This window comes from Entelurus aequoreus, linkage group LG12 (assembly GCF_033978785.1).
Source record: "Entelurus aequoreus isolate RoL-2023_Sb linkage group LG12, RoL_Eaeq_v1.1, whole genome shotgun sequence".
Taxonomy (NCBI): domain Eukaryota; kingdom Metazoa; phylum Chordata; class Actinopteri; order Syngnathiformes; family Syngnathidae; genus Entelurus; species Entelurus aequoreus.
In genome coordinates, this window is record NC_084742.1 from 43,851,364 (window position 1) to 43,874,522 (window position 23,159).

At 39.1% G+C, this 23,159-nt stretch overlaps 1 protein-coding gene across 1 annotated transcript in view; it reads right to left on the reverse strand.

The window, feature by feature from the left end:
- LOC133662242 (pyruvate carboxylase, mitochondrial-like) overlaps positions 1-23,159 on the reverse strand; it is a 687,704-nt gene that overhangs the window by 110,227 nt on the left and 554,318 nt on the right. The window contains exons 15-16 of the mRNA XM_062066065.1: positions 17,237-17,458; positions 3,290-3,446 (exon numbers count right to left, since the gene is read on the reverse strand). Of these exons, the coding sequence (XP_061922049.1) occupies positions 3,290-3,446; positions 17,237-17,458 (379 nt within the window). The remainder of the gene's footprint in view (positions 1-3,289; positions 3,447-17,236; positions 17,459-23,159) is intronic.

Consider the following 23,159-nt stretch of genomic DNA (forward strand, 5'->3'; position numbering starts at 1 on the left):
GAGGGGCAGCCACAAAAACATCACAGGGGACAGTGTGTGTGTGTGTTTGTGTGTGTGTGCGTGAGAGTCAGTGGGCTGCTGCATTAGTCATAAAGCCACAACTAATTTATCTGCACACCTTTGTGACAGTTTGTGTGTGTGTGTGTGTGTGTGTGTGTGTGTGTGTGTGTGTGTGCGTGCGTCTGTGCGCTTGTGTGTGTGTGGAGTGAGTCATCAACATCACGAAGGTGACTAATCAATCTATTTGCAAAAGTGCTTTAAAGCATGCGCCACATTTATTATCTGTGGCGCTACACTGCTCTAAATGTGTGTCATGTGGTTTACTCCAAAGTGTGTGTGCCTTTTGATTTTTATTTATTTTTTTAAACACTTTTTCATATTTTGTCACACTATAAACAGTGAACCACACTCAGCACAGGGAATAAATCACGACTGGACGGTTCAGATTGTCTTTGAAGTTGTTTCTCCTCTCTTTAGGGCAGGCGTCATCAATGCATGCTTAAGATAGTACTCGATTTCATGAATGAGTATGTAGCGCAGAGTACTCGATAAGATAGTACTCGATTAGTCCAGTTGCCATCCATTCAGGGGCCTGAGAATACAATAAGCTGGATGAATGACAATATTTATATGCACACAGTGGACAAAGAAAATCTAAATAATAAACAAAATTACATATAATTAAAGCTGCAAGCAGCGATGGACGGGACCGACTTTGAGGGCTCATAAGATTCAAACCGGAGCAGTAATTAAAACTCTTTCATCAACTTTTAATCAGAAGGGTTCAATCTCTCTCCTGTGCTAATTTGAAACCGACATAACAAACGCGCTCAGAGGAGATAACGTTTGAAAAAAGGTGACTGTTTTTACACAACTTTTGTTTTGAAGGGGGAATTGCAAACTTCCTGTTGATTTTTGCTGGGGGTTGTCAGTGTATGAAATATAGGTCTAAGTGAGACCTACATAAATGTCTAATGATAATGTCAATGAGGGATTTTTAATCACTGCTATGTTGAAATTGTAACTAATATTGGTACTGTTGTTGATAATATTCATTTTTGTTTCACTACTTTTGGTTTGTTCTGTGTCGTGTTTGTGTCTCCTCTCAATTGCTCTGTTTATTGCAGTTCTGAGTGTTGCTGGTTCGGGTTTGGTTTTGGAATTGGATTGCATTGTTATGGTATTGCTGTGTATTGTTTTGTTGGATTGATTAATAAAAAATAAAAAAAAGAAGAAATTAAAAATAATAAAAATAAAAATAAAATCGATTTTTTTAAAATGAGAATCGATTCTGAATCGCACAACGTGAGAATCACAATTCGAATTCGAATCGATTTTTTCCCACACCCCTAGTTGTTTACTATGATGAGTCACGATTGGTTGAGATTAGGGCAAAACATTAGGGACAGGCCAATCAGAGGCAAGATAGGGCGGGTCATGGAACCAGGAAGGGAAATCACAACAGACATCCCAAATGGCGACGAGAGAGTCGAAGAAGAGAAGAGGGAATTTTCAAGCGGGCGATTTATATATTAAAAAAACTAGTGGAAGATGGCAGAGGGATTCTCTTCTTTAGATTTTTCTTTTAGCGATGTAGACGACGTCCAGGAAACCCACAATGCGTCTACTTGGCCACTTTTGGACAACATGTATGCGTCTGGATAAAACATTCATGTGAGTTGTTTACCATGTAGCCCAAATCAAAACTGTTCTCCAGTTGCCAAGCCGGGCAACTTTCACACGAGAAATGCTGGCAAAAATGTATGCTGAAGTGAGGAAGATCATAGTCGCACAATTAAGTCAAGTCACTTACTTGGCGCTGACCAGAACCAAACGTGTGTGACAGTCCATTACATCATCGACTGCAAATTCATTTTTTATCTGAGTTTGATACATTTTGTATTATTTGCACAGCTATGTTATTTATTTTACGTAGAAATAATATTTTTCCATTTTATTTATGTTATGTAATTTTGTGCTATTTAAATGGTTTATTTTCTGTGCTGTTAATACCCATCCTGACTAACTGGGTTAATAAAAGTGCCACTGACTGTTTAGCGTCTTTGAGTACTCTGAAAAGCGCTATACCAAATAAAATGTATTATTATTATTATTACAGTACATTTGTCATTCAGTTCAATTTCAGTGAATCTCTTTATATGTATACTTTCCCTGGAAAATATATCGATATACAGTTGCGATCAAAAGTTTACATACACTTGTAAAGAACATAATGTCATGGCTGTCTTGAGTTTCCAATAATTTCTACAACTCTTATTTACCACCTCCAGAAGGTCTTATCTATGTCCATGTGATGTCAGATGAAACAAAAATTGAGCTGTTTGGACACAATACGCAGCAATATATTTGGAGGGGAAAAGGTGAGGCCTTTAATCTCAAGAACACTACGCCTACCGTCAAGCATGGTGGTGGTAGTATTATGCTCTGGGCCTGTTTTGCTGCCAATGGAACTGGTGCTTTACAGAGAGTAAATGGGACAATGAAAAAGGAGGATTACCTCCAAATTCTTCAGGACAACTTAAAAACAATAGCCCGGAGGTTGGGTCTTGGGCGCAGTTGGGTGTTCCAACAGGACAATGACCCCAAACACACATCAAAAGTGGTAAAGGAATGGCTAAATCAGGCTAGAATTAAGGTTTTGGAATGGCCTTCCCAAAGTCCTGACTTAAACGTGTGGACAATGCTGAAGAAACAAGTCCATGTCAGAAAACCAACACATTTAGCTGAACTGCACCAATTTTGTCAAGAGGAGTGGTCAAAAATTCAACCAGAAGCTTGTGGATGGCTACCAAAAGCGCCTTATTGCAGTGAAACTTGCCAAGGGACATGTAACCAAATATTAACATTGCTGTATGTATACTTTTGACCCAGCAGATTTGCTCACATTTTCAGTAGACCCATAATAACGTCATAAAAGAACCAAACTTCATGAATGTTTTTTGTGACCAACAAGTATGTGCTCCAATCACTCACAAAAAAATAAGAGTTGTAGAAATTATTAGAAACTCAAGACAGCCATGACATTATGTTCTTTACAAGTGTAACTTTTGACCACGACTGTATATATATATATATATATATATATATAACATATATATATATATATATATATATATATATATATATATATATATATATATATATATATATATATATATATATATATATATATATATATATATATATATATATATATATATATATATATATGTTGTGCTTGGTATGCAATCTCTCAGAAAGCCATAGCAGGCTGAGGTGTGCGACTCACTTAAAGACTGCATTGTCAGGGTAGTTGGTGTAGCCCACGGCGTTGGCCCCTCTCAGCAGCATCTGGAACGGAACGTTTGGGATCAAAGCCCTCAGCTCCTGCAGTCGCTTCCACGGACACTCGGACAGGAACCTCATGGCCACGTCGAAGGTAGCACCTCCACACAAAAACAAAAAACACACTTTGTAATCTATAAGAGTCATATGACCTATTGGATGTATTTAACAAATCATTTTTCATTCCAACACTTTCATTTTGATCCCGGAAGAGGAGGGGAATTAAAAAAAAAAAAAAGAAGAAGATAGGGATCTCTCATTTCCCTTCTTGGATTAGCGACTCTCGTAGCCATTTATCATATCAGCAATATTGAAGCCTCCAGTGGTTTAGTGCTGATCCAACACTGTCGCCATTAAATTTCATTTGCAGCGTGCTTTCGGAGATGGAGCCAATATATGAGGTTCTGCTCTGGGATGAACAAGAAATGCCCCGGGAGAAGCCCCCTTTTTTATCAATTGTTTACTCTACCCCGCATAACTTGGATTCCGGCTGACGTCAGCAACTACTACAGCTTTGATAGCTCGATGGTGCTGAGCCAGGGAGTTCATCTTTGACTGCAGAACTCAGTTTAATTGCACAATGGGAATGAGGACTCCTGGCCGGGTCTGCAAATAGTATTATAGGAAGCAGAAGTGCAAATATGGCGGTTGAGTTACACAGGGGCTGCCGCAGAAAGATGAACGCCTGGGTGCTGAGGAATGTGAGTCATTAAGAATAACATTCTGCAGGTTTTTGCTGCCATTCAGTGTGCCTAAAGCACACATTTGCATGTGAGATAAATTTTGTGCATAAAAGATGTGTGCTAGGCTATAATGTCTAATGCGATGTATTTAATTAATAATGAATTCATTTCATTTTCACAATATGCAAAGATTAAAAAAAAAGAAAAAAAGAAAGCCGTACGTTCTTAGAAAGACTTGGACATTTCTCTGCTTTCAAGCCCGTGCGGTCACGTTGAGTTGATTTGGAACATGCATGCATTCAACATGATACATCACAATTTCCAGTTTCTCTATTCAACATGTTCGAAAAGGAGTAGGAAGAAGCAGAGCTTATTTAATCCTACCCCTTTTCCTTTAGCAGTTGCTAAAACTTTTGTTCACTTCCTGTTCTCAATTTATTCACAATATACTCCATAAGTAATAACATTTAAAAAATAAAAATAAAAATAATAATTTGTGAAGTAAGTTATATTTCATATGGTGAGATGAGTAAGAGTATCTACAAAATGAATGGGTGGATGAAATACATTCAGAATGTTTATCATGGTTCTTCTTCTTACTGCAAAAAGTCAGTGTTCAAAAACAAGAAAAAAAAATACAAAAATGAGGGGTATTTTATTTGAACTAAGCAAAATTATCTGCCAATAGAACAAGTAAATTCGGCTTGTCAAGGCTTTCCAAAACAAGTGAAATTAGCTAACCTCAATGAACCCAAAACTACCTTAAAATAAGTATATTCTCACCAATAACAAGTGCACTTTTCTTCGTAGAAAAAAAAAAAAAAGTCCTTTTTGCTCAATATGTTGAAAAATATTCTTATATTAAGTAAATGCTAGTGCCATTATCTTGACATAATGATATGCGCTTGGCATTACATTTCTTGAAACCAGCAAACTTATACTAAAAACTAGTTTATTGTTCTTAATGGAAAGGCAACAAGGCAAGCGCTTGTTACTCTCTGGGTCTACTAGCCGCTCAGGCAAAACATATTGTCTAAAAATGCATTTTTCCATCGATAACATGACATCATCGCGCCAAGTGTGTGCTCTTTCAGTCAATTAGTACGCATATATACAACTCGGCCCCCGGCCAATTTTTTTTTTTTTATTGTAATTTTGAAGAATTTATCTGAATGTGTATGAACTATTTCTGTTAAAAATTGTTTGAAATGTCACATGTGAAATGTTTAAATATTAACTGTCAGTTTGCTGTACTGTGACAACTGTACTACTATATGAGTATGTCTTTTCTATTGTTTCATGGAAAATAAAACAGCAAAGTCCATTTGGCTGTCATCCGTTTTAATTATGAGACACAATTGTGTCAAAATCATGATTTTTTTTTTCATGCTTGAAATAAAAAAATTATTACTTTGAAAAAGTAGTTTTATACTTGTGAGTGTTGATGACACAGCTTTGCAACACTTGATATTCTAGTTTCAAGCATGTTTTACTCAATATAGGTCATAAAATCTCACCAACAAGCTGTAATATCTTACTGAGATCATTTAGGACCAAAAACCTTAAAACAAGTAAAACACTCCAACATAAAATCTGCTTAGTGAGAAGAATTATCTTATCGGACAGAAAATAAGCAAATATCACCCTTATTTGAGATATGTAATCTTATTTAGATTTCAGTTTTTGCAGTGTTTGTACTTTGTAAACACTTTAAGTTTGAAGAGTTTCTTGAAGTGGATCATATTAGTACATTGTTTGATTTTTTTTGCTTAATCCATTCCATAATTTAATTCCACATACTGATATACTGAAGGTCTTAAGTGTTGTATGTGCGTACAAATGTTTTAAATGACATTTTTCTCTCAGATTATATGTCTCCTCTTTTGCTGAGAAGAATTGTTGTGTATTATTGGGTTGCAGATTGTAGTGTGCTCCTGAACAAAACGCTGTTGTATCATCCGCGAATAATACTAACTTTAAATATTTTGTAAATTTACAAATGTCATTTATATAGAGATTGAACAATTTTGGCCCTAGTATTGATCCCCGAGGTACACCACAGTATATATTTAGCGTTGTAGACGTGTGTTCGCCTCGCTCCACGTATTGTTTCCTGTTTGTTAAATAACTTCTAATCCAATTTAAGACCAACCCTCTGATACCATACCGTTCCTTACTTCTGTTGGACGCTTCCTTTTTTCTTCGTCACTCAGCAAAGTAATACATTTGTCTAAACTTTGTGTTATCAGTGACAAAGCAAATGTGTCTAATCATATTTCTTATTAATAACACATTGACCGCCATAACCACAACACCAGGGGTAGCTCCACTAACCACGTTAAACCCAGATTCCGATCTAACAAAGGTCTTAACTCATTCTACTTCTATGCCACATCAATATGGAATGCACTCCCAACAGGTGTAAAAGAAAGGGCATCTCTATCCTCCTTCAAAACCGCACTAAAAGAACACCTCCAGGCAACTACAACCCTAGACTAACACCCTCCCCCCACCACATCCCACCTCCCCGGATTGTAAATAATCAAATGTATACTCACTATGTTCACTGCTCGCTGTACATATCCTACCAAGTCAGACACTGTTTCAATGTCCATTTCTCAGATGATATTATTGTTGATGACTGAAGTGCTGATATCAACCAAACCTAACGCCCCGCCACATCCCACCCTCCAGATTGTAAATAATGTAAATAATTTAATGCATATACTTTGATGATTAACTTGTGAGATGACTGTATTATGCTGATAGTACCGTATTTTTCGGACTATAAGTCGCAGTTTTTTTCATAGTTTGGCCGGGGGTTCGACTTATACTCGAGAGGGACTTATGTGTGAAATTATTAACACATTACCATAAAACATCAAATAATATTATTTAGCTCATTCACGTAAGAGACTAGACGTATAAGATTTCATGGGATTTAGCGATTAGGAGTGACAGATTGTTTGGTAAACGTATAGCATGTTCTATATGTTATAGTTATTTGAATGACTCTTACCATAATATGTTACGTTAACATACCAGGCACGTTCTCAGTTGGTTATTTATGCCTCATATAACGTACACTTATTCAACCTGTTGTTCACTATTCTTTATTTATTTTAAATTGCCTTTCAAATGTCTATTCTTGGTGTTGGGTTTTATCTAATAAATTTCCCCAAAAAATGCGACTTATACTCCAGTGCGACTTATATATGTTTTTTTCCTTCTTTATTATGCATTTTCGGCCGGAGCGACTTATACTCCGAAAAATACGGTATATACACTACCGTTCAAAAGTTTGGGGTCACATTGAAATGTCCTTATTTTTGAAGGAAAAGCACAGTACTTTTCAATGAAGATAACTTTAAACTAGTCTTAACTTTAAAGAAATACACTCTATACATTGCTAATGTGGTAAATGACTTTTCTAGCTGCAAATGTCTGGTTTTTGCTGCAATATCTACATAGATGTATAGAGGCCCATTTCCAGAAACTATCACTCCAGTGTTCTAATGGTACAATGTGTTTGCTCATTGGCTCAGAAGGCTAATTGATGATTAGAAAACCCTTGTGCAATCATGTTCACACATCTGAAAACAGTTTAGCTCGTTACAAAAGCTACAAAACTGACCTTCCTTTGAGCAGATTGAGTTGCTGGAGCATCACATTTGTGGGGTCAATTAAACGCTCAAAATGGCCAGAAAAAGAGAACTTTCATCTGAAACTCGACAGTCTATTCTTGTTCTTAGAAATGAAGGCTATTCCACAAAATTGTTTGGTTGACCCCAAACTTTTGAACGGTAGTGTATTTCTGCCATAAATTGATTAACGTGGACCCCGACTCAAACAAGTTGAAAAACGTATTCGGGTGTTACCATTTAGTGGTCAATTATACGGAATATGTACTGTGCAATCTACTAATAAAAGTCTCAATCAATCAATCAAATTGGTTTCGTTTCTACACAACGTTGGAGGCCAATGAAAACAAGACACTGTGGACACCGTTTAAAAGTGGTATCAAGGAATGATTCTACTTCAATCTATCATCGGACATTGTTGTTGATTGGGTAGAATGGCGTCCTGAAGATTTTCTAATGATTTGTTTAAATGTTGGTGCCTAAAACACAATAAATCACTAGACTTTTGCAACACTGCCGGGACGCCATTATACGAAACCATGCTTGACGTATTGATGCGGTTTATTGTGCCGATGACTTGATTTGTTCTTGCGGCGCCCGGGCTATCACGCCGGCGATAACTGATAACACTATGTTGGAAGTGATGATGTTTGAATGTAGCCAGCCTCGGAGCTGCACAGATAAAAGTTGCGGAGCGTCACGGCAAAAGCGCAGACATACGTTATGTGACCCAATTGAAATGTACTGTATCCTCCACGGCTTGGTGAGGAATGCTATATCAGGAAGGGACTAATCCTCAAAGGGCTTTCATGGCTTAATCTGCTCAATGATTCATTCTGCCTCTAAGCAGCTGAAACATGTGATAGCAATATTCCCTATCCGAGACCTCAGCGTAGCGAGACAATATGTCAGGGTAACAATGGCCATTAGTCACATGCTCAACTCTCCATTGATTGACATGAATGCACGGTATATACCTATAAAGGTAGGTACTGTATGTATAAAGCACAGCAATGGGCCCTCTGACTTATCAACTCAAAGCACATCATGCAAATTTCCATGCAAAACTCAACATCTTTTCGTTACAAGAATAACAATGACCTGCTTTCCATTTTTTGGACGAACCCCCACAAAACAAATCCATAAAAGCTATCTGCAGTGAAATACAACTTATGTTACAAAGGGTTTAGTAGAATGCTCTGCAAACTGATTTTTTTTAAATGGTGCACTTGAATTTATCGTATTTTATATAATATATATACTGTATATATATATATATATATATATAATTTCTAGAAATTTCCCAGTTTTAAGAGCTTTTTACCTATTTTTAGTCATTGAATTTACAAAACCCAAAACCAGTGAAGTTGGCACGTTGTGTAATTCGTAAATAAAAACAGAATACAATAATTTGCAAATCCTTTTCAACTTATATTCAATTGAGATATTTAAGATATTTAATGTTCGAACTGAGAAACTTAAATATTTTTTTGCAAATAATCATTGACTTAGAATTTAATGGCAGCAACACATTGCAAAAAAGTTGGCACTGGGGCATTTTTACCACTGTGTTACATAGCCTTTCCTTTTAACAACACTCAGTAAACGTTTGGGAACTGAGGAGACCAATTTTTGAAGCTTTTCAGGTGGAATTATTTCCCATTCTTGCTTGATGTACAGCTTAAGTTGTTCAACAGTCCGGGGGTCTCCGTTGTGGTATTTTAGGCTTCATAATGCGCCACACATTTTCGATGGTAGACAGGTCTGGACTACAGGCAGGCCAGTCTAGTACCCGCACTCTTTTACTATGAAGCCACGCTGTCGTAACACGTGGCTTGGAACTGTCTTGACGAAATAAGCAGGGGCATCCATGATAACGTTGCTTGGATGGCAACATATCCCATCCATCCATTTTCTACCGCTTGTCCCTATTGGGGTCGCGGGGGGTGCTGTAGCCTATCTCAGCTGCATTCGGGCGGAAGGCGGGGTACACCCTGGACAAGTCGCCACTTCATCACAGGGCCAACACAGATAGACAACATTCACGCTCACATTCACACACTACGGACCATTTAGTGTTGCCAATGTTGCTCCAAAACCTGTATGTACCTTTCACCATTAATGGTGCCTTCACAGATGTGTAAGTTACCCATGTCTTGGGCACTAATACACCCCCATACCATCACAGATGCTGTTTTTTTAACTTTGCGCCTATAACAATCTGGATGGTTATTTTCCCTCTTTGTTCTGGAGTACACAACGTCCACAGTTTCCAAAAACAATTTGAAATATGGACTTGTCAGACTACAGAACACTTTTCCACTTTGCATCAGTCCATTTTAGATGAGCTAGGGTCCAAGAAATCTGGCGACGTTTCTGGGTGTTGTTGATAAATGGCTTTCGCTTTGCATAGTAGAGTTTCAACTTGCACTTACAGATGTAGCGACAAACTGTAGTTACTTAAAGTCGTTTTCTGAAGTGTTCCTGAGCCCATGTGATGATATCCTTTACAAACTGATGTCGGTTTATGATGCAGTACTGCCTGAGGGATCGAAGGTCACAGCATTCAATGTTGGTTTTCGGCCTTGCAGTGATTTCTCGAGATTCTCTGAACTGGTGAAATCCCTAAATGCCTTGCAATAGCTCGTTGAAATGTTGTTCTTAAACTGTTCCTAATTAGCCTGTTCACCTGTGGGATGTTCAAAATAAGTGTTTGATGAGCATTCCTCAACTTTCTCAGTCTTTTTTGCCACTTGTGCCAGCTTTTTTGAAACATGTTGAAACCATCAAATTCAAAATGAGCTAATATTTGCAAAAAATAACGTTTTGCAGGTCCAACATTAAATATCCCTGTCTTTGCAGTCTATTCAATTGAATATAAGTTGAAAAGGATTTGCAAATCATTGTATTCTGTATTTATTTACGATTTACACAAGGTCCCAACTTAATTGGTTTTGGGTTTTGTACATCATAATCTTAATTTTAGAACACATAATTTGTATTTTGTCTATTCTAGTTCAAAAATGTTAAAAATTAGGAAGAAACTATTCAAATACAATATTTAGTTTTTTCCCCACATAGAAAATCTTGTTTAAAGATTCTGCAACATCCTGGGCATGTTTAATGCAATAATTGAAAGTGGAATAATGCTTGTTTTCAGAATAAAATACTTATTTCTATCTTAAAAGTTCAGCTCAACACTAGATTTACAAATCTTAACTTAGGATGTCTTATCAAGTAAAATTAACTAGCTGCATGGACAGATAATTTTACTAGTTTCAAGTATTTTTTCCCAAAAATCTAGTCTTTTGATCTTATATTTTGTCAGCTCTTGTTTGCAGTGTGTTAATTTGAAACTAAAGAGCCATTTCTGTCACATCTTGGAAAATATGTCGTCTTCGTAGAAACATTTGCAACCAAACACACAAACCAAGAATACAGTACACTCACATGCATACATTATGTAAATGCTGCAAAAAGAAGTTGTCATAAGGGAATGTCTGTGTTTTCTGCGTTTTTTTATTTAGTTTTACAACAATAATGACAAATTAATTCAAAATCTCCGGAGGATGTACATGCGTATTTGAATATTCTATTACATAAAACAGCATGGTTATTGCCGGACATTTGCAAATATCAGATGAAAAATTTCAATTTAACGTGGTGCAGAACATCGATTTCATTATTACTGATGAACACTTCTTCCCATTAAGTGTATTTTCCTTCCCAGTATATTCCTGTGTCCGAAGCCTTTTGAGTCCAGTGTTGTTTCTACCTCAACCTAATGGCGCTATATTTATCTGGCTCGAGATTATTCTTTTGTGCTGCAGAGGAACCAACTTGAGGAGAAACTGCAGGTATGTTTTGCTGATGTAATGCATAACAGTGTGGTTTGCTGCCCGCTCTGCTGCAGACAGGAAAGCCCTGCAGAGGGTGACCAGGACTGAGGAGAAGATAATCGGCCGCCCTCTGCCCTCCCTAGAAGACATTGCTCCTCTCTCTTGCTGCCTCGGCAGAACAAAGAAAATCCTGTCACCCTTGTCAGCACTTGTTCAACCTGCTGCCATCAGGGGAGAGATTTTCGGTTTTTACGCATATTCACTCTGGCCCAATAGCTTACACTGTTTTTCACTGTTGCACTGCTGTTAATACTGCTGTTTACCTACTTATTTTTAACACGTTATTTATTGTTTGTCTTCTGCCCCTAACTAAGAAACCACCGTCATGCTCTCATGTTTGATAAAAAAGTTATATTCTAACAGGTAGCATATGTTACTAATAGTGGTTACTAATAGCATGTCAACGTAACATAAACAATGCCAAATGAAATTGGCATTGTACAAACCATATGAGTTGGGAAATTGTGTTAGATGTAAATATAAACGGAATACAATGATTTGCAAATCCTTTTCAACCCATATTCAATTGAATGCACTACAAAGACAAGATATTTGATGTTCAAACTCATAAACTTTATTTATTTTTTGCAAATAATAATTAACTTAGAATTTCATGGCTGCAACACATGCCAAAGTAGTTGGGAAAGGGCATGTTCACCACTGTGTTACATGGCCTTTCCTTTTAACAACACTCAGTAAACGTTTGGGAACTGAGGAGACACATTTTTCCCATTCTTGCTTGATGTACAGCTTAAGTTGTTCAACAGTCCGGGGGTCTCCGTTGTGGTATTTTAGGCTTCACAATGCGCCACACATTTTCAATGGGAGACAGGTCTGGACTACAGGCAGGCCAGTCTAGTACCCGCACTCTTTTACTATGAAGCCACGTTGATGTAACACGTGGCTTGGCATTGTCTTGCTGAAATAAGCAGGGGCGTCCATGGTAACGTTGCTTGGATGGCAACATACCTGTATGTTGCTCCAAAACCTGTATTTACCTTTCAGCATTAATGGCGCCTTCCCAGATGTGTAAGTTACCCATGTCTTTGGCACTAATACACCCCCATACCATCACAGATGCTGGCTTTTCAACTTTGCGCCTATAACAATCCGGATGGTTCTTTTCCTCTTAAGTCCGGAGGACACGACGTCCACGGTTTCCAAAAACAATTTGAAATGTGGACTCGTCAGACCACCGAACACTTTTCCACTTGGTATCAGTCCATCTTAGATGAGCTCAGGCCCAGCGAAGCCGGCGGCGTTTCTGGGTGTTGTTGATAAACGGTTTTCGCCTTGCATAGGAGAGTTTTAACTTGCACTTACAGATGTAGCGACCAACTGTAGTTACTGATAGTGGGTTTCTGAAGTGTTCCTGAGCCCATGTGGTGATATCCTACACACTGATGTCGCTTGTTGATGCAGTACAGCCTGAGGGATCGAAGGTCACGGGCTTAGCTGCTTACGTGCAGTGATTTCTCCAGATTCTCTGAACCCTTTGATGATATTACGGACCGTAGATGGTGAAATCCTTAAATTCCTTGCAATAGCTGGTTGAGAAAGGTTTTTCTTAAACTGTTCAACAATTTGCTCACGCATTTGTTGACAAAGTGGTGACCCTCGCACCATCCTTGTTTGTGAATGACTGAGCATTTCATGGAATCTACTTTTATACCCAATCATGGCACCCACCTGTTCCCAATTTGCCTGTTCACCTGTGGGATGTTCCAAATAAGTGTTTGATGAGCATTCCTCAACTTTATCAGTGATTATTGCCACCTTTCCCAACTTCTTTGTCACGTGTTGCTGGCATCAAATGCTAAAGTTAATGATTATTTGCAAAAGAAAAAAAGTTGATCAGTTTGAACATCAAATATGTTGTCTTTGTAGCATATTCAACTGAATATGGGTTGAAAAGGATTTGCAAATCATTGTATTGTGTTTATATTTACATCTAACACAATTTCCCAACTCATATGGAAACGGGGTTTGTATATGGTTGTCGATCCCCAACAAGAGAGATCTTTGTGAATGAAAGGATTAAAAACTGGATGCAACGGTGGCCGTGCTGCTGCTAACAGGTGAGCAAGAACATAAATCACTCCAAACGCCGTCCTTGCGAGGTGGCGTTGTCCTTGTTCCCTGTGCGTGAGCATAGGTGGGGCGTATCTTGGACAACTTGAACCAGAAAGAGGGCGGTTCATGACAATCACAGATCTTTCGAATGTGATCGCCCTCCAACCATGACTTTATAAAAGTGGAACTGTTTTATCTCATCTTGTTTTTGTATTTTAATTTTGCTTATATTGCTTGTTTTTTTTTTAAACAGCGCCTGCCTATCATCAGAATCGGCTTTATTGGCCAAGTGTGTTGAACACACAAGAAACTTAACTTGGTAGACTGTGCTCTCTTTGTTCAATGCAAAAATACAAGGAACAATTAAGGAAAAAGCACAGTACTAGTGTTGTCCCGATACCAATATTTTGGTACCGGTACCAAAATTATTTCGATACTTTTCGGTACTTTTCTAAATAAAGGGGACCACAAAAAAATGACATTATTGGCTTTATTTTAACATAAAATCTTATGGTACATTAAACATATGTTTCTTATTGCAAGTTTGTTCTTAAATAAAATAGTGAACATACTAGACAACTTGTCTTTTAGTAGTAAGTAAACAAACAACGGCTCCTAATTAGTCTGCTGACATATGCAGTGTCATTTTCCATTCTATTATTTTGTCAAAATTATTAAGGCCAAGCGGTAGAAAAATAATTATTAATCTACTTGTGAATGTGAGTATGAATGTTGTCTGTCTATCTGTGTTGGCCCTGCGATGAGGTGGCGACTTGTCCAGGGTGTACTCCGCCTTCCGCCCGATTGTAGCTGAGATAGGCTCCAGCGGTAGAAAATGGATGGATGGATGGAATCTACTTGTACATTTACTGTTAATATCGGCTTACTTTCTCTTTTAACATGTTCTATCTACACTTCTGTTAAAGTGTAATAATCACTTATTCTTCTGTTTTTTGATACTTTTCATCAGTTTTAGATGATACCAAAAAATGTGGGTATCAATCCGATAGCAAGTAGTTACAGGATCATACATTGGTCATATTCAAAGTCCTCCTGTGTCCAGAGACATATTTCCTGAGTTTATAAACATATCAATTTTTTTTAAATGAAAGAAGATGTTGTGATGCCAAAAAATATCGACGTAATCATAGTGGTATCGACTAGATACACTACTGCACTTGGTATCATTACAGTGGATGTTAGGTGTAGATCCACCAATGGTGTTTGTTTACATTTTGGCGCCGGTGAGCTACGGTGTGTACTGAAGGGATGATACTTGTAAGAAACATACTTTATTTGTTGCCATGGAGACGAGGATTAGTGATTTAGAAGTAGCTAAAACACTGCAGACTGGGGCTGGATGTTAGCCGCTAGCTAGCTAGCTATGTCTTAAAGCACCTCTTCCTGAGGGCGTTTCAGTGTTATAACTTCACCTTTATCTTTAGTTTTTAAGCCAAAATGCGTCCGTTCTCCCTTTTCTGTCTACACACTGTGTCTGCTTGTAAGTACTCGGTGATTGTGCGCTGCCGAACATGCTCCTCTGCTCGTAAACCAGCAATGACACGACGTGACGACGACGGGGGCGCGGGGGACCGGTACTTTTCAGAGGCGGTATAGTACCAAATATGATTCATTAGTATCGCGGTACTATACTAATACCGGTATACCGTCACAACCCTACACAGTACCGTGGCGGGCATGGGTGAATTTTTAAGCTTATTATGTCATTTTAGGACCTTTTTTCTTCCTTTTTGCACACCTCCCCATGTAATTAATCTGTCAATCTACAGCAACTCTAAAAATATCAAATGTAAATTTTCTTTGTGTGAAAGACGTGTCATGGATCCTTCTAATAGCTTGTGTCAGTTGGCCACTTTCTGGCATTGCTGGCTCACATTTCCCACTCTCTCCCTCAGCAACCAAGTGGCTGCTCATACGTTGACTGATGACAAGCTATTTTCCACCATTAGAAGGCGGCGTCATGTTTATTTCCCTCTTAATTTTCGCTATGAACGTGGCCGCCGAAAGCACTTACAAATGAGAAATAACGCGAGGACACAATCAGAAAATATGCCCGACATTATTGATGATGAATCTCGTTTCACCTGAATTTTCACCATCTAAAGCAGGGGTGGCAAACGTACGGCCCGAGGGCCGGATCAGGCCCGCGAACAGGTTTTATCTGGCCCGCAGGATGAGTTCGCTAAGTTTAAAAATTCACCTGAATTTTTTTAATGAAATAAACAGCTGTTCTAAATGTGTCCCCCGGATGTCACAATAGCAATTCTTTGTATCTTTGTAGATCAGGGGTCCCCAAACTTTTTGACTCTGGGGCCGCATTGGGGTAAAACAATTTGGCTAGGGGCCGCGCTATATATATATATATATATATATATATATATATATATATATATATATATATATATATACATATATATATATATATATATATTATATGTAAATGTGTGTGTGTGTGTGTATATATATGTATATGTAAATGTGTATAAATGTGTGTGTATATATGTATATGTCTATGTATATGTCCATGTATATATATATATATATGTTTATGTGTATATATGTACATACATATGTATATGTATATGCAAATGTGTATATATGTGTGTGTATATATGTATATGTCTATGTATATGTCCATGTATATATATATATTTGTTTATGTGTATATATGTATATACATATGTATATGTGTATATATGTATATATACATGTATATGTGTATGTATGTGTATATATGTATATGTGTCTATATATATATATATATATATATATATATATATATGTATTCATACATATATATTCCTCGCGCACTAATTGACTTAAAGAGCGCACTTGCTGCATGTCACGTTATCGATGGTAAAATGCATTTTTAGACAATATGATTTGCCTGATTGGCTAGAAGACGGTAGAAAATGGACTAGTAAGGACAAAAAAACATTTTTTTTTTTTTTTAACTTGGGACTTCCCGCGGGCTGGATTTTGGACGCTGGGGGGCCGTATACGCTGTAGTAAATAAACCACATTGTGTTAGTACATCAGTTGAGGAAAATGATCAAACTACATAAATAACATCCTGTAATTTGATTTTGATATCATTTTTTTATATCTTGATTGATTAAAAATTAACACCAACATTATCACATAATTTATTCAGAAAATATAAATAATGACAAATAAAGGATATATACTTACTATTAACCGCAACAGGTAATCATAAAAAAAAACCCAACAACATTATGATTTGTAAAATTTCAGAATGTGCTTGTTCTATTTTTAAACAAAGAAAACAATCCGAAGTTGTCTTTATTTTTAAGTCATCGTGTCGTGATTTTACCAGTCCGGCCCACCTGGGAGTATATTTTTCTCCATGTGACACCCCTGAACTAAAATGAGTTTGACACCCCTGATCTAAAGACTCCCCTGCAGTTTGAAGTCCGTACTTTCAACACGAGTAGGAAGGGAGCGTCTGTGTGGCGAAGTCATCATGTTACGTAAGACATTTATTATGATTTCCCACGTACGCTAGGTCAAATGCTTCCAAAGGGGTTATCATGCATATGTTGTGTATCCATACCTCCCCAGTTCTCCAGGCTGAACAGGTTGCTGAGGTTGTGGCTGACAAAGGGCGATATTTGCTTCAAGTCGTGGGTGCGCACCCTGGTGGCCAGGAGGGACTGGTGGGCATCTCTGAAGGTGGTGTCCATCAGCAGGAGGCCTTGGTGAGCGCGCACGGCCTTGGCCAAGCCCTCGGGACCATCACGCAGCAGGATGTCACGGAATCCCACCGGAGGATCTCCTAGGGATAACACACAGATGTTTCGTAGCTTGTTCGCGAGGTGTGTGATTATACAACAACAAAAGCGTCTCTGCATCAACATTTCCTCCCACTCAACACATTGAAGCGTCATGTCACCACCACCAGGAGCCTTCGCCGGGCAATTAAACATGAACACAAGCACAAGCTTGGAAATATCGAAAGGCGAACGGAATCAATCTCAGCTGCGGTGTGGATATCCATCAATCAATTAGTTCAGTTAATGAGCTACTGTCTGCCTGCAGGCATGTCCTCCATCTCAAACCCCCGGTTTCTTCTGTACACACCCCATTTGGTCTCTTTTTTTCATTTTTTGGCTTTGCTTGCACTCCATCTTTTACTTGCACTCCATCTTTTACTTGCACCTCCTCCCTGATTAAATGGGCTCCAGTGGTAATGAGCTGCAGGAGATTACACGCGACTAAGAATGACACTTTAAACTTATCAAAAATGAATCAGACGAATGATTATGCGCCCACACCCAAATTGGTGTGTATTTACAAGGCACACGAGCATAATGGTGGGCTTATGCATAAATAATACAACGGGCGATAAAATGTCATTTACAGCTTTGAAATGGCTCCAGAGCACACATTATAAATCCATTTGTGTTGTGCACATTCAGTTTGTGCACAGAAAGGCAACTATGTTAGTTGCATTCTAATAATGGACTAAGAACATGTCATTTGCCTGTTTATTACCTCCAGCAAGGAAATACTTGGTGGAGAATAGCCCAACCACCGAGTTTTCCTTTTTATTCAAGTCAAGTCAACAAAAGCACCATGAGGATTCTGGCGGGAACTCTCGTTCAACCCTTTTTTGATTACGCATGCACCTCCTGGTACCCTAGCACCTGCAAAACCCTCAAATCTAAACTCCAAACATCCCAAAACAAGCTAGTCAGGTTACTTCTAGACCTCCACCCCAGATCCCACCTCACTCCTACCCACTTCTCCAAAGTGGGCTGGCTCAAGGTGGAGGACAGAGTTAAACAACTTGCACTGAGCCTAGTCTATAAAATCCACTACACCTCCCTGATACCGAAGTACATGTCAAACTACTTCCTTAACGTAAATGACCGCCATAACCACAACACCAGGGGGAGCTCCACTAACCACGTTAAACCCAGATTCCGAACTAACAAAGGTCTTAACTCATTCTCTTTCTATGCCACATCAATGTGGAATGCGCTCCCAACAGGTGTAAAAGAAAGGGCATCTCTATCCTCCTTCAAAACCGCAATAAAAGTTCACCTCCAGGCAGCTACAACCCTAAACTAACACCCTCCCCGGATTGCTAATAATCAAATGTAAACAATCAAATGCAGATACTTTTTCTTATGCCTTCTGATCTCTCTCTCTCTCTCTCTCTCTCTCTCTCTCTCTCTCTCTCTCTCTCTCTCTCTCTTTCTCTTTCTATGTCCACTACTTGATGTCCATATCCTACCCCCCCCACCCCCCCCTCCTCCACACCCCTGATTGTAAATAATGTAAATAATTCAATGTGATTATCTTGTGTGATGACTGTATTATGATGATAGTATATATCTGATAGTATATATCTGTATCATGAATCAATTTAAGTGGACCCCGACTTAAACAAGTTGAAAAACTTATTCGGGTGTTACCATTTAGTGGTCAATTGTACGGAATATGTACTTCACTGTGCAACCTACTAATAAAAGTCTCAATCAAAAAGTCTCAATCAACGTGTCTGCGAAACCTCACCCACCCATGCCAATGACGTTCCGCATTTTAGCGCTGAATATACGCGGAGCTCCCATGTTTGCCGGACGCCGCGACAAAGTTGTTCTCAAAAACGATGGAATAAAAAAAGCTAAAGTACGCACTAGGTGTGGTGAAATCACCCGCTGCATTTGACCCATCCCCTTGTTCCACCAGTGTCAGAAAAATTGTATGTAAATTATCAAAAAACTTTCCGTTCTCTGGGTTCCCAGTGAACAGATGAGAGCCGTCTTTGTTCCACCAAGCCATGGGTGTCAAACTCTGGCCCGCGGGCCAAAATTGGCGATATCAAATTAACACTAGAGGTGGCCCGCCGATTATATACAGCGGCGGTGCCGTCGTAACACCGCATTCACTGCTAATTCTCATACTTGCCAAACCTCCCGGGAGACTCCCAAATGTCAGTGCCCCTCCCGAAAATCGTCACGTCCGCTTTTCACCCAGTCCAACGAGTGCTGGCCCAGTCACATAATATGTGTGGCTTTTGCACGCACACACAAGTGAATGCAACGCATACTTGATCAACAGCGATACAGGTTACACTGATGGTAGCCGTATAAACAACTTTAACACTGTTACAAATATACGCCACACTGTGAACCCACACCAAACAAGAATGACAAACACATTTCGGGAGAACATTCACATCGTAACACAACATCCAATCCAATCCAATCCAATCCACTTTATTTATATAGCACATTTACACAACAAGAATGTTTCCAAAGTGCTGCACAGCCATGTTAAAAACAATATTAAAAACAATATTAAAAACTATATTAAAAACAATATTAAAAACAATATTATGCTACACCAATGACTGAATAAAAACAAAGAATAAATGAATAGAAAACCAATACAGAGACAATATAAAAAATAAATATGATTAAAAACGATTTTAAAGGGTGAAACCAATTAAAACAGTAAAATAGACATCAAAATTTATAACCCTGACCCTAACCACACAGGACAACAGAGGACAGAAGACCACACAACTCACGTAGTGTTAAAAGCCAAAGAATAAAAGTGGGTCTTTAGACGAGACTTAAAACACTCCACTGTGGGAGCAGTTTGAACATGGAGGGGCAGAGTGTTCCAGAGTTTAGGGCCGACCACAGAGAAGGCCCTGTCTCCCCTGGTTTTAAGTCTCGTCCTGGGCACCACGAGCTGGAGCTGGCTCTCAGACCTCAGAGCGCGCGCAGGAGTGTAAATTTGGATGAGGTCCGAGATATACTGAGGTGCCAGTCCATGTAAAGCTTTAAAAACAAACAGCAAGGATTTAAAATCAATTCTAAAATGAACAGGGAGCCAGTGCAAACTCCGAAGAATTGGGGTTATATGCTCACGTTTCCTGGCCCCTGTTAAAAGTCGTGCTGCCGCGTTCTGGACTAACTGCAACCGGGAGAGAGCTTTTTGGCTAATGCCAGCATAAAGTGCATTGCAGTAGTCTAGGCGACTTGAAATAAAAGCATGCACGACTTGTTCAAAAAGGTTAAAAGATAAAAATGGTTTTACCTTTGCTAAAAGACGAAGATGATAAAAACACGATTTTAAAACGCCATTGACTTGTTTGTCAAATTTAAAATCGCTGTCTATAGTGACGCCAAGGCTGGTGACTTTGGGACGCACATGATTTTGCAATGGTCCCAAGTCAGTGAGGGCCGGACCAAAAACTGAAATTTCCGTTTTTCCCTCATTCATTATTAAAAAATTCTGGGCTAACCAAGCCTTGACATCACATAGACAGTTGAGAAGGGGTGTCAGGGGGCCGTGGCCTTTTGAAATTGGCATATACATTTGGCAGTCATCTGCATAAAAGTGATAAGACACTCCATGTTTCTTAAAAATCTCTCCAAGAACATAAACATAAACAACATAAACACAACAGAACAAATACCCAGAACACCTTGTAGCCCTAACTCTTCCGGGCTGCAATATACACCCCGCTACCACCAATCATTTTGGTGATTTAACCCCCCCAATTCCAACTCTTGATGCCGAGTGCCAAGCAGGGAGTTAACGGGTCCCATTTTTATGTCACGACGCGGGCTCGAACCCGCCTTTCATCGGCAGCAAGTTCCGCCAGCACATCTGTTGGCAGCATGCCAGGACACGCCTCTGCTTGCGCTGGGCGCCTCACGCCCACGCAACAGCGAAGTTGCAGACAATCATAAATCCGCACACCTGGTACAAATCACAATAAGCAGCATAAAGACCAGCAGAACCAAGGAGCTGATGCAGGAAGGTGCGCGCCTGCGCAATTGCGCACTGCTCAAGCGTCCTCTGCGCACAGCAAATATATGCTGCGCACCAAATCAAACCCATTTGTATTCTAAACAAAATAAACACATTTATTCTGTGTAATTTTGCAATGCAACTCTGAGTGACAGTGACAACAAGCGGCCCTAACGGTGTTCGTCAACACCATTCAATTATTGTAACGTCTATCGAGATGCTTCGAGGACAGGAATTATATCGATCACTTTATTGAGCAAAACTGTTTATATTCGGCCATAACCATACCAAAAACATGAGTAAAAAACGTATATCTCGAAAAACTAGTTATTTTCTGCCGTACAAACCAGGCCAAAACCAACTTGTCATCTGTCACCAACACGCATACCACTAAGCCACTGGTGCGTTTATGGCCACACAAAAAGTCGGACAACTCAAACACCACACAAAGTTACACTATGACTCCTCAGTCATACGTGTGCTTATTCTACTGTCATTTATTAGTAATGTTAATTTATTGATATTAATCATGGAATGCTGTTACTAGAGAAAGTCACAGGAATGCACACTTCATCCTATGCTTACATTTCATTGTGCAACATGAGGATGTTTAAGGGGAACTAAATGTGATCTCTGAAAGGGGTACAAATGATTTCCAAAGCAGGATCCCCACCCAGACATATTGTACAATACTAATCCATAGCTTATGAAAAACAATATTTCTTTTATTTTCATTACAAGTGGGCCAAATCACTAATATTACAAAATAATCTCATGAAAATGACTTCTCTCATTTGAGTGTTATTATAAAAGATTGGTTTGAGACAGGTGTGCTGCTGGTATTGCCACGTGTGATGTTGCTCACATGTGCTCCACTGAATGCTCAGGGAGTTTTTGTGTTTGCTCACACACATGAACAATTAAAAGGAACATTGGCCGGAACGTAGTTTCTCCTTAGAATAAGCATCCCGTCTCTGGCTTCCCTCCCGCGTACTTGCCATCTCCTTGTCTTCCTAGTTTCCCGCGTCTCATGTCCTTTGTGTTCTCCACAGTATCCTTTTGGTTTCCCCGGGTTCGAGTTGTGTATCTCGACCTCCCTCTGGATTCTGGACTGCCTCCCTCGATCCTCGACCTCTGCTTGGACACGGACCTCGTCGCTACTCTACTGCCGCCGACCACCTGCCTGCCCACGGACTGCCTCTTTGCCTCGCCCCTCTGGACTGACGAAGGATTCACCCAACACACACTTACAACAACCCTGGTTGTTTACATTATTGTTTACATTATAGTTTACTGGTTGTTTACATTATTCATTCTACACATCATCTAGCACCACACACTCATCAAAGGTTTGAATAAACCTGTGAACCTGACATTCCTCGTGGTGTCGTCTCCTTCCCCTATCGTACGTAACCAAAAATGGGTGAAGAACTAGAATCTGCGCAATTCCCCCAGGAATTGCGTGTGAATATCGCCACTGAAATGCGCGAGCCGCCAACACGCACCAGTCGAAGCTGAAATGCTAACAGTTGAAAGAGTCAAAGGTGTACTTCTGCAAAAGCTAAAATCTGCTTGTGTAAGACAGAAAGTCCTGCACAAACAAGTAATAGGTAACACTTTAGTATGGGGAACATATTCACCATGAATTAGTTGCTTATTAACATGCAAATTAGTAAAATATTGGCTCTTAATTAGTCATTATT